At 47.1% G+C, this 12875-nt stretch overlaps 1 protein-coding gene across 1 annotated transcript in view; it reads left to right on the plus strand.

Annotated features, from left to right (window-relative positions):
* ccbe1 (collagen and calcium binding EGF domains 1) overlaps window positions 1–12875 on the plus strand; it is a 60879-nt gene that overhangs the window by 38110 nt on the left and 9894 nt on the right. The window contains exons 8-9 of the mRNA XM_084046322.1: window positions 154–293; window positions 8652–8687. Coding sequence (XP_083902448.1) covers window positions 154–293; window positions 8652–8687 — 176 coding nt within the window. The remainder of the gene's footprint in view (window positions 1–153; window positions 294–8651; window positions 8688–12875) is intronic.

The following is a 12875-nucleotide window of genomic DNA, read 5'->3' on the forward strand; positions in this document are numbered from 1 at the left end:
TGTTAGAAAAAAGAAACTTGCCATTTGGAGCACATTCACACGAAGAAGAACCTGTACGGATAAATATTTTCGGGCAGCTCTAGCAGGGATTAACTAAAGTCCTGCGATTGAACTCGTTTTACGTTACTTCGGTCATGTTATTGATTGTTTTAGGAGAGCCAGGCCCAGAGGGGCCCCCGGGACATAGAGGACTGCTTGGCCCTCCTGGTCCTCCTGGCCCCAGAGGACTGATGGGACCCATCGGACCTTCACCAGACCTGTCTCACATCAAACAGGGCCGACGAGGACCCATGGTCAGTAGAAATACCTTGGCTATAAATAATGAAGTTTTATGATGCCCGCATAAAAAATGATAATTATAATAAAACATTACACACCACAGAAACTCCATCCTCACAATGTTCATTCCAGACATTAGATGGATACCATTACTCAGCATCTACATTCAGCATATAGCGTTTCATTTCTCATGTTCTTGTAATATAATAAAAACAATTGTCCAAGTGTGTCCATCCAAGCACACAGGTGTGTGTGTGTGTGTGTGTGTGTGTGTGTGTGTGTGTGTGTGTGTGTGTGTGTGTGTGTGTGTGTGTGTGTGTGTGTGTGTGTGTGTGTGTGTGTGTGTGTGTGTTGTAACGGTTTCCACTGAATTGGTTAATTTGTATTCGGGGTGCCAGGTAGACTCTGTCTACCAGAGAAATAATACTCCTTATTCCTCCTTTTTTTTGTATTTAGTGAGTTCTTCCTCATCTGAGTTGTTAACCATTAGTGAAACCACACAAAGGACTTATATATAAAATATAAACCCTTTTGTCATTGAGAATAAACCAACAAACACACGTTTTAAGTTCAGTTGCAATTGTTTTAGTGAAGAAAGGGGATATTCAACACACAAAGCAGTTCCTTAAACTCAATTCATTCACCAAAAAGAACCAAAAGCCAACCAATTGATCAACACTTTCAAAAAGAACAAAAAAGAAACAAAATATAATTCACAGAATGAAAGAACCCGGGTTATAAGGGTAACCCCTCGTTTTTGACGCTAAACCACAATTCAATGGATTATCATCAGTTTACAACAGCGCACAACACAATGCCATCATACACCAAGTTATTGGATAGATAAAGTCACGTACCACGGGCTTTAATAGTCCGTGCCCGGTCCTTAATACGAACGCAACACGCAAGACGCAACGCAGCGCACGTTATTCCTCTTCACCGATGAGCTCGGCTGCTTTTAGGGTTCCCCAAACAATAAACAAAGAAAACAAAATCTCCCCAAAACAAAAATAGGCCTATGAGCTCAAATAATACGTGAATACCAGTACAGCAGGCAGCGGAGGTGATCTGGAACGGTTCCCTGCGTGTCAGTGACGGTCAGTCACAACAAACACTCTGTTTGTTTAGCAGGAACGGCCAGAATGCGGGGACTCGCAGCGTCGTTCAGGATCCGATGGCGAGGTGTGTGGCTCCTTCTGGCGAGGGATCAACGTCCATTTCTCGGAGGGCTACGAACACTTTTTTCGGTCTAAAACGGACGGTGCTAACACTGAGGGAACGAGGGGCTGACTTCCTCGTCCTCCACACTTCCCACGCTCACTCTCTCGCACCGCAGGTGCCAGCACCGGGGCATTTAATGACAATGGGGTGTCAACGGGGTGATTGACGGGCGGCTCGCGGACCATTTCGGGCCGTTGGGTAACAGGCGGCTCGCGGACCATTTCGGGCCGTCACACTCCTCCCCCCCTGAAAAAAGGAAGGCATTATCCTTTCGTTTCTATTCATTTATTTTCCATACTGTTTGGGACTCCTTTTCCTTAACTGGTAGCGAACAGTAGGAACCTTAGCCACCAGCAAACTTTCCTCCTCCTCATCCTCCTCTTCATCTGTATTCACAGGATTCTCTGAGGAGAAAGCAACTTTAGGTTGTGAGACTTCTGGGTCCGGAAAGCCAAGGAAAGTCTCCTCGTCGCTTTCCTCCTCAAAGATATCCAGAACTTTGCGTCGTTCCAGCTCCTCCATTTCCTCTGCCGAGGGGTAACAGGCCTTAAGGCGTGAGACATGGACAACACGCATGTCTTCACCTGTTTCTTCCTTCACCGCTCGGTAGTTCAGAGGGCCCAGCTGCTCCACAATCCTATATGGACCTTGCCATTTAGGGGCAAGCTTGGCTGTGAAGGATTTCTCTTTCTTAGAATACGGATGAGATCTTAACCACACCCGATCACGCATCTGGAACTGAAGTTCTCGTCTCTTCTTGTCATAGTTCCGCTTTTGTTTAACTCTGGCTTTTGTCAGATTCTTGTCGACCAGAGCCTTCAGGTCATGAAGCTGAACTACCTGGTCATAACAAGCAGAGTCTGGAGTAGCATTCTGGGGTTGTAGAACCAGATCTAAGGGTCCACGAAGAGGACGGCTTAGGTTCAACTCCGCAGGTGTGACACCAATGGACTCTTGCACTGCAGAATTAAGAGCGAAGCGGAATTCATGAAGGTGCTGATCCCAGTGTTTGTGCTGGGTCCCTACGTAAGAGGCAATCATTGTCTTCAGAGTGCGATTCACTCTCTCGGTGAGGTTCGTTTGAGGGTGATAGGCTGTGGTCAGCTTGTGCTTCAAGTTCCACCGTTCGCAGGTCTCCTTGAAAAGGTCTGAGACAAATTGGGAACCTCTGTCTGAAAGAATATATTCGGGTACCCCCCAGCGCGTCAAGATCTCCCTTGTTAGGAGGTTAGAGACCGTCTTTGCTGTGGCCTGGCGAAGTCCAAAGAGCTCCACCCACTTGGAGTAGTAATCGACAAAGACAAGTAAGTACTCGTTTTGCTTGGAGCTCCGAGGAAATGGTCCCATTATATCCACTCCTAACATTTCCCAAGGTTGGGAGACAATCGTTTGCTGCAACATGCCAGCAGTCTTCCGGCCTTCAGGCTTGTACATTTGACAAACCGGACAGTTTTTGGTGTAGGTCTTAACATCCAGGCTGAGGTTTGGCCAGTACAGTAAGCCTTGCAGTCGTTTGTAGGTTTTGAATCTGCCCAGATGACCTGCTATTGGGTGTTCATGGAAGTGTTGTAAGAGTGATTGACGGAAAGGTTTTGGCATGTAAACTTGGTAGAGGGTTCTGTGGGGTAACTCCAACACACGGTAGACTTTGTCTTCAATTATGGTCAACTTTGTGGTCGAGTTGATGATCTGTTCTCCATCATCCAGGATTTCCTGGTAGATGGCCTGTATTTCAGGATCCTCCTGTTGGGCTTTCCAGACAGTCTCGTCTGAGACAGGGAAGTCATCCTTGGGTGAGTCCCGTTGGCTAGACATGACCGTAGCACAAGTAGGTTGAGATCCAGGGTTGACATAATCTACCGGAGCTCTTGATAAAGCATCCGGGACCGTGTTGTACTTCCCCTTCCTGTACTCTACTGCAAAGGTGAATTCTTGTAAGCGGAGCGCCCATCTGATGAGTCTGGTACTGGGGTTGTGTGTTTTGAACACCCACACAAGGGAAGAATGGTCAGTGACGACAGTGAAGAACCTGCCTTCAAGATAGTATCGCCACTTTTCAAGAGCCCATACAACAGCAAGACATTCCTGCTCGGTTGTTGAGTAGTTACGTTCAGCGCTGTTCAGGGTTCTACTGGCAAACGCCAAAACTTCTTCAGTACCAAGTCCAGTCCGTTGAGCAAGCACTGCCCCTAGCCCTACATCGCTGGCATCTGTGTATACCACAAAAGGTAGTTCAAAGTTTGGGTGTCCTAGTATTGGTGGGGTGACAAGATGGTTTTTAAGGGTGTCGAAGGCAGCCTGACACTCCGCCGTCCATTTAAACTTGGCCCCCTTCCGCTTCAAGGCATTCAGAGGGTCCGCTATCCGGGAGAAATTTGGCACATACCGGTGGTACCAACCGGCCATACCTAGAAATCTTTGGAGAGCCTTCAGGTTTGAAGGTACAGGCAGGTCCTGGACTGCTCTGATCTTTCCAGGATCCACCTCGATTCCTGTGGCAGACACAATGTGCCCAAGGAACTTCAGTGAAGTCTGGCAGAAGTTGCTCTTTTTCATGTTGACAGTTAAGCCAGCATCCCTTAGTTTGTCCAATACTTCCTGGAGGTCTTGTGAATGTTGCTCTCTGGTTTGTGAGTAAATGATTATATCGTCAAGATAAACAAAGCACTTTTTCCCCTTCAGCTCACCCAAAGCCGTCTCCATAAGTCTTTGGAAAGTGGCAGGGGCATTCTTTAGCCCGAATGGCATAACCTTGAATTGGAAAAGGCCTTCTGCACAAACAAATGCAGTCATGTCACGGCTAGATGGATCCATTTCAACCTGCCAATAACCACTATTGAGGTCAAGAGTGGTAAAGATGACTGAACCCGACAAGGAGTCCAAGATTTCATTTATGGTAGGCAGAGGGTAAGCATCATTCTGGGAAACACTGTTCAACTTCCTGTAGTCCACACAGTACCTGTAATCTCCTGTCTTCTTGGGAATAAGGACCACAGGTGAAGCCCAGGGAGACATTGACCGTTCAATTATGTCATTGGCCAGCATATCCTGTAGGAGTCCATGTTGGATGCTGTACTTAGCTGGAGACAACCTGTATGGTTTCTGCTTGATGGGCATGTCATCTTGTGTAAGATGTATTTTATGCTTCAAGAGTCCAGTGCGTCCCAGCAGTGATGTACATACATCAGAATTCCTACGCAGCTGTTCCAACAACTTCAACTCTTCGGACTGTCTCAACTGAGCTCTCTTTACTGCGAGTTCAAGTAGATCCTCAACTGGTTTGTCCTGGTTGGGCAGAAAGGGAGCAACAGCAGAAAAGAATGCGACAGTGGGCCGCCAATCCTGTAGCTTTGCCCCTTCTGACAGAAAAGAGTACTTCTTGCCTGGGTGGTGAGGGAACCAGTAATAGTTGTGAGTGATATCCATCTGGATTCCACTGATGAACCAGAAACCAATGGAGCCAATGCACCAAGTGAACCTGAACCTGAAACCGAAACGGAGTCTGAGGAGGAAGGCAATGTGGAACCTGTTGCTGTGACTCAAACTGGAGATGGTCAGATCCCTGTGGATGTGCAGGAGGAAGGAATGCTAACTAGCCATACCGTACTTGACATGGATCTCGTTAATTTAACTGAACACCGCAATCTGCCACCTGGACAACAGCAACCACGTTCTTTCACACCTTCATGGATATTACTCAGAATTCAGGATGATATAAGCGGTCTGCATAGAAATCAACACAAACTAGAAACACTCATCAAGGAGATTAAGAATGCCATGGACGCACTGTCTAACAACTTAACACCACTCAATGAGAAGGGAAGGGATGAAATAACCAATTATATGGACAAACAATTTGACTACCACAGAACACAACTCACCACTGCCGTTCAGTGGCGCTTACAGAACCACCATCGGTGAAGAGGAATAACGTGCGCTGCGTTGCGTCTTGCGTGTTGCGTTCGTATTAAGGACCGGGCACGGACTATTAAAGCCCGTGGTACGTGACTTTATCTATCCAATAACTTGGTGTATGATGGCATTGTGTTGTGCGCTGTTGTAAACTGATGATAATCCATTGAATTGTGGTTTAGCGTCAAAAACGAGGGGTTACCCTTATAACCCGGGTTCTTTCATTCTGTGAATTATATTTTGTTTCTTTTTTGTTCTTTTTGAAAGTGTTGATCAATTGGTTGGCTTTTGGTTCTTTTTGGTGAATGAATTGAGTTTAAGGAACTGCTTTGTGTGTTGAATATCCCCTTTCTTCACTAAAACAATTGCAACTGAACTTAAAACGTGTGTTTGTTGGTTTATTCTCAATGACAAAAGGGTTTATATTTTATATATAAGTCCTTTGTGTGGTTTCACTAATGGTTAACAACTCAGATGAGGAAGAACTCACTAAATACAAAAAAAAGGAGGAATAAGGAGTATTATTTCTCTGGTAGACAGAGTCTACCTGGCACCCCGAATACAAATTAACCAATTCAGTGGAAACCGTTACATAAAAGTGGCACCCCAGATGGGATCAATAAAACATTGAGAATAATAAAACCAAACATGGACCCAGAGCCAAACACCGTCAATCAATCAATCAATGGAGCCAACCTGGAGCCAACCCCAATCAATCAATCAATCAATGGAGCCAACCTGGAAAACACAGAACCAAACCCACTCAATCAGCCAATCAAAGAACCAAAAGCCAACCAATTGATCAACACTTTCAAAAAGAACAAAAAAGAAACAAAATATAATTCACAGAATGAAAGAACCCGGGTTATAAGGGTAACCCCTCGTTTTTGACGCTAAACCACAATTCAATGGATTATCATCAGTTTACAACAGCGCACAACACAATGCCATCATACACCAAGTTATTGGATAGATAAAGTCACGTACCACGGGCTTTAATAGTCCGTGCCCGGTCCTTAATACGAACGCAACACGCAAGACGCAACGCAGCGCACGTTATTCCTCTTCACCGATGAGCTCGGCTGCTTTTAGGGTTCCCCAAACAATAAACAAAGAAAACAAAATCTCCCCAAAACAAAAATAGGCCTATGAGCTCAAATAATACGTGAATACCAGTACAGCAGGCAGCGGAGGTGATCTGGAACGGTTCCCTGCGTGTCAGTGACGGTCAGTCACAACAAACACTCTGTTTGTTTAGCAGGAACGGCCAGAATGCGGGGACTCGCAGCGTCGTTCAGGATCCGATGGCGAGGTGTGTGGCTCCTTCTGGCGAGGGATCAACGTCCATTTCTCGGAGGGCTACGAACACTTTTTTCGGTCTAAAACGGACGGTGCTAACACTGAGGGAACGAGGGGCTGACTTCCTCGTCCTCCACACTTCCCACGCTCACTCTCTCGCACCGCAGGTGCCAGCACCGGGGCATTTAATGACAATGGGGTGTCAACGGGGTGATTGACGGGCGGCTCGCGGACCATTTCGGGCCGTTGGGTAACAGGCGGCTCGCGGACCATTTCGGGCCGTCACAGTGTGTGTGTGTGTGTGTGTGAGAGACTGCATTGGTTCTCAATCATGTATCCGTGGCCAAATACATATTAATTTGGGGGTCCTTGACATGAAAAAGTTTGAGAACCAGTGCTCCTAGTGTGTGCGTGCGTGTGTGCGTGAGTGAGTGAGTGTCCTGACTGTGACCTCCCTGGCTGTTGATGTTCTCTCCTGGGGCTTCTAGGACACAGCTCACAGCTCTCGTTCTCAATGTCCTTGTCTTCTCTGCTCATTGGTTTGGCCCCAGGAGAGCCGTTGTGGATTTATCCTCCTGAACAGAGCCTGGGTGGGAGCCAGACAAGACACCCTGCATCGACATCATGCAGGGGAAAAATACCAAAACCTCAAAATGACAAATGCGAAAGATAGATTGAAAATCATACCTCCCCCCTGCCAATATCCAATATGCATGCATGCACGCACGCAAACACGCACACAACCACACACACACACACACACACAATCACACACACATGCACACACGCACGCACGCACTCATACACACAAACACACACATGCACGCACGCAAACACACACACTCACACACACACGTGCTGCCAAGATTTGAGTGCAAGATGAAAAGTCCACTAGTCTAGTTGACATATGTTAATGATAATAACAGCAGAGAAGTTTGGATGGATTTGCTTGATGCATGTGTGGTGTTTTCATTGGCTCGCCGCTTGGTAAGGGTCATGTGTCATCTTGTCTTTGTGAGTTGACCGTACCACTTTCATGTGCAGGACCTGCGTCCAGAACGTGTGGTATAATGACAGCGGAGATATATTCATGCGTATAGTAGTGTGGGGGTTGGGAAATCTCTACTATTTATGCAAGCTGGATGTTGAAATATCAGCCTTTCAACACCTTCAGCTACTCATGCGATTCACCAGGACAGACCGTGAGCTACAGTACATAACACTGTTTTTACAGGAGATGAGCAATTTATGAACTATGTAATGTGGCACAGTCGTGTGTGTGCGTGTGTCTGTCTCTGTCAGCTTGCCCGAGCACATGGGCTCCAAATTGGATTCATTCATCATCATCATCATCATCATTTCATTTATTTGAAACCTTGGAAAACACATTATCAATGTGGGGAGGGGGTCATTCATAAAAGAGCAATGTTTATATTATTTCTTTGGACCATTATATTAGTTAGTATACACAAGGGTTGGGTGCTGACCAAAACAGGACAGATCCCCCCTTCATACTGAATTAGTTGCCAAGAGGATCTGCCGCCATACCAAAGGTCGAATTTGTTTGACTGCATCTCAGGGTTTCCAGGGTGATGTGTGTGTGGAGCACGGTATGAGTCACCAGACTGACCTGAAGATCAGTCCAACAACTAATGTGATGTCCCACACACCTCATGATAATGATGATCAAGAAGGATTTGCAGAGACAAAGCCCTTCCACTGACGTCAACTCCAAAACGGACTGAACGAACGGGCCAAAGTAGATCCTCAATAATCTTCTCTGATGGACCACAATGATGAGATCAGTGATGCGTTTATCGCTCCTAGAAGGAATTTTCTCTTCCTGTGAAATCATTTAATAAAACCTCATTAAAATGATACACATGCACACAGATGAAGTGCAACATGATAATCTGATTTGTTTTGTTTTATTTTAACAGGGGCCTCCAGGAGCGCCTGGAAAAGATGGCATGAAGGTAAGAATTCACATCTAGTCATGCTTTATCTATTATTCCAATTAACATGAGTTATTCAATGGTTGTCAACAGTTCTAAGCAGGAGTGCTTGTTGGATCTAGTGAGTAGTAATACTATAAACATGAGACTAAGGAGTTATACAGGCAGTTTTGTCAGAACCATTTATACAGTAACTGCAAAAAGGACTAAAATGTCTCCCAGCATTAAAAACATAAGCTGTTAAATTAAAAAATAGCAGGACAATCTAGTCTGTGTGTAACTGGCAGTATATCCACTGTCTATACCTGTGGTGTCGGGTCCTTAGTACCCTATACCCCCAGTGATGATATGCAGCCCCTCCTCACAACGTGTCACGTTTTTCACCTATAATGACTCGAAATAGGGAAGCCAGGTTGAAATGGTTAAAGGTCTTCACACACCGGGGGCTTACCGAACATTCATACAGTATGTACATGTGACGGTGGCCAGGTTGTCACATGTAACTTGCCACTTCTTTTTAGAATGCTGACACTCTTTACTTTGTCTCAATAATAAATAAATAACAATACACATTAAACTCACAACAATAAAATATCAGTTGCACGGTAAAGTGCGGGGTGCGTAATTACTGTGAGAATAATACTGTTTGTTAGGTACTGCAAGACTACGCCACCTTTTTATTTAAGAGGTAGGGTCCTCTGTAACACTCTTTCTTAGGCTATTCACAGGTTCGAGTTTACCCAGGTAAGTACAATACTTTTAAATGAGAACAACACTTCAACACATATCCCTTGGAGAAAGCTGGACGGAAACAGGTTTGTATAAAAAGGTAATCTATTTTATTAAGCTAATACAGTGGCGTCTATAAGCCATAAAATATTGAAAAGCATAAACAAAATATAACACTAATTCTAAAACCTCAACCTCCTAATGCGCCCACTAACTAACTAAAATACAGGAATACAGACAATCACCAAACACTAAAAACAGACAGGGCTTGTGCAAACTATAGCAAATAAATAATGAATTTAGCGTTAAAGTGCCAACTATTACGGAAGCAGTAAAGTGCCAAGTGCCAATTCAATTGCTATATGTCATATACTCATCACGGTTCAATGCAAAAGGTGGGAATGTCCTTATATGGGGTTTAACTGGAGCGGGGGTTTAGGCCAGGAATCACTGTCTCTTCTTGTCTTCGTGCGTATTGCCTGCAATCATAGAAACTAGAACCAGTTCATCTGTTCAGGTATATTTCACATATGAGGTTTAGGACCGTGGGTTTATAAAGGTAACGTTGCATAGAAGGACACTTACTCGCCCGCCAGACTGTACGTCTGGCTTTGAGGGTGTGAAGCGCGCAACGTTATCGCCACTGGACCTCTCCTCTGTTCCTTGGTTCGTCTGTCTGTCCTCCCCGTCTCTGCTGCTACTGCGCCGTCTGCTCACCGTCCGCTGCTGGTGGCTTGGTACGTGCCGCGATCACTGTATTCCCCACCTCTGCTCCGTGGTATGTCTGCTCCTCCTGTGCACAACCGTCCCTTCTGGCTGTCACTTCCACACTGCCCTGTATGCCTGTCTCTCTGCTGTCCAAGTGGCTCGCGCTCACTTTTGAATAAGGTGGGCCACACCCTACTCCGCCCTCATTCGCTCTGCCACCAGCGTGACCTGGGGACATTGGCCGTCCGCTGTCACAAGGCCAATGTCACACAGCCTATAGGGGAGTCCAATGTCAAGTGGCTCGGGGACCGGGGGGAAATACATTGTCAACCATAAAACATGCAGTGCAGAAATATAGTTAAGAGAATGATGTTTTTAAGTGCGTAATACAGGTTTTTCATCATCAATAAAAAATGTTACAATTTGGTTTCACCCCCCTGCTTTGACCCTGTCACATCCCCCCCCACTTTTCCGTTGCCAGTCCCTGCAACTGTCCCTAATCATGTCCATACCTCTGGGGTGGCTGGCCTATATTTGCTCTTCCCGAGCGCCGTGGCTCATCTGGTGCTCTCGGGACGGAGAGAAACCCATAATACTGCGGCGTTGTTGCTTCTACCTGCTCGGGCTGCACTACAGCTGGGGGGTCCTCGTGGGGCGACCTGGGGGCTACACACACTTTCAACGCATTTCTATGTATGGTCTTTTCTCGCCCCCCCTTCTCGGGTCTGACTCGGTACACCAACCCCGTAGCTCCCACCTGTTCCATCACTGCGTAAGGCTCGGGGTCCCACCACGTACTCAATTTCCCCTGGCCATCTCTCTTCCTATTTCGAATCCACACTCTCTCTCCTGGTAATAGGGATGTAATACCGGCCCTACGGTCATAAACCTGCTTTCTCCTCTTGGCCGTTTCTCCCATCCTCTCCCCTGCGGTCCTATAAGCTGTCGCCATTCTCTGTTGGTGGTCCTGTACCCAGCCACCCACTCCCATGCGCTCTTGCGCTGACTGCACTCCGAACTGGACATCTATAGGGCGCCTCAAATGTCGGCCAAACATTAAGTAGGCGGGGGCATAACCCGTAGCACTATGGATCGTGTTGTTATAAGCATGAACTAACTCGGGTAAGTGCTCATTCCATCTTCCTTGTTTATCAGTGTCTAGTGATCGCAACATGTTCAGTAATGTCTGATTAAATCGTTCCACTCCACCGTTCCCAGCCGGGTGGTACGGAGTGGTGCGACTTTTTGCAATACCATAAGTCTGACATAAATGGTGCATTAACTCGGACTCGAAGTTGGGGCCTCGATCTGAGTGGAACCGGGCCGGACAGCCGAACGGCTGGATAATATGCGTCCATAACGCACGGACAGTGGTGTGCGCAGTCTGGTCTCGGGTGGCAATAGCCCAACTATAACGGGTGAATAAGTCAGTAGCTACCAGAATGTTTTGCCACGCATCAGCAGGCCTACCTAATGTGAGGAAATCAATGGCTATTACTTCTAGTGGATATGAGACTTCAAAGGGTTGTAAGGGGGCCCGAGGCTCTGACCTGTTCCTCTGCAGGCTGCAGGCGACACAACCCTGTTGTAACTGACGCACCGCTCCCTCCATGCCTGGCCAATAGAACCGACGTCGCAGCTGGGCCAAGGTCCTCTCCAACCCAGCATGCGCCGCGGCCGTGTGGATTCCTCTCCATACCTCCTCTCTGCGTGAACCTGGACAAATGATCTGTGAGTATTGTTCTTTGGTATAAGGATCGGTCACCTTCCTATATAACACATGATTTCGTATAATCAGTTTGTTCCACTGGCGTAACAGTTGCCGCGCTCCCCGAGTCCAATTCTTCCTCTCCACCATATTAGGGGCTCTCCCCCGTTCCACGCACCTCTTCACCACCTGCACATCTGGATCCCGATCCTGCGTCTCTCTCCACTCATCCTCCCGGGCTGCTGGCGTCGATTGTACAGCCGCCACATCTACAGGCTGCACTGGGAACCGCGATAGGGCATCAGCGTTGGCGTTGTTTTTGCCCGGTCGATACTTGATGTCGAAAGTAAACGACGCAAGTTGAGCAGCCCACCGTTGTTCCACAGCTCCCAATCTAGCCGTTTGGAGATGCGCAACAGGGTTATTGTCCGTGAATATTGTGAATCGAGCGCCAGTGAGATAATCTTTAAACTTCTCGGTCACGGCCCATTTAAGGGCCAAAAGCTCCAATTTGAACGAGCTATAATTTGCGTCATTCTGCTCGGTCGGGTGGAGACTGCGGCTTGCATAAGCTATTACACGTTCGTGACCGTCTTGGACCTGGGCTAGAACCGCTCCCAACCCACGGCCACTCGCATCAGTGTAAACCACAAAAGGCTGTGTATAATCCGCATACGCTAACACCGGGGCTTGTGTGAGGGCACTCTTTAACGCATCAAACGCCCGCTGGCACTCCGAAGTCCACTCGACTTTACACTGGTGGGATTTTACGTCATTTGGGATTCCTATCAATAAGTTGTTTAAGGGTCGTGCTATAGCAGCAAAAGAGGACACGAAACGCCTATAGTAACCCGCTAGACCTAGAAACGCGCGGACCTCGCGGACCGTTGAGGGTGGTGTCCAGTCCCGCACTGCCACCACTTTCTCCGGATCGGGCCGCACTCCCTCTTTGTCCACGACATGGCCCAGAAATTGCACTTCCCTCCGCAGAAGTTTGCATTTGTCTAACCGCAGCTTCAGTCCATGTCTCCACAGGCGTTGGAAGACGAGCTCGAGGTGCTGTA

The sequence above is a fragment of the Gymnoscopelus microlampas genome (genome assembly GCF_963454915.1).
Source record: "Gymnoscopelus microlampas genome assembly, chromosome: 21".
Lineage (NCBI taxonomy): Eukaryota > Metazoa > Chordata > Actinopteri > Myctophiformes > Myctophidae > Gymnoscopelus > Gymnoscopelus microlampas.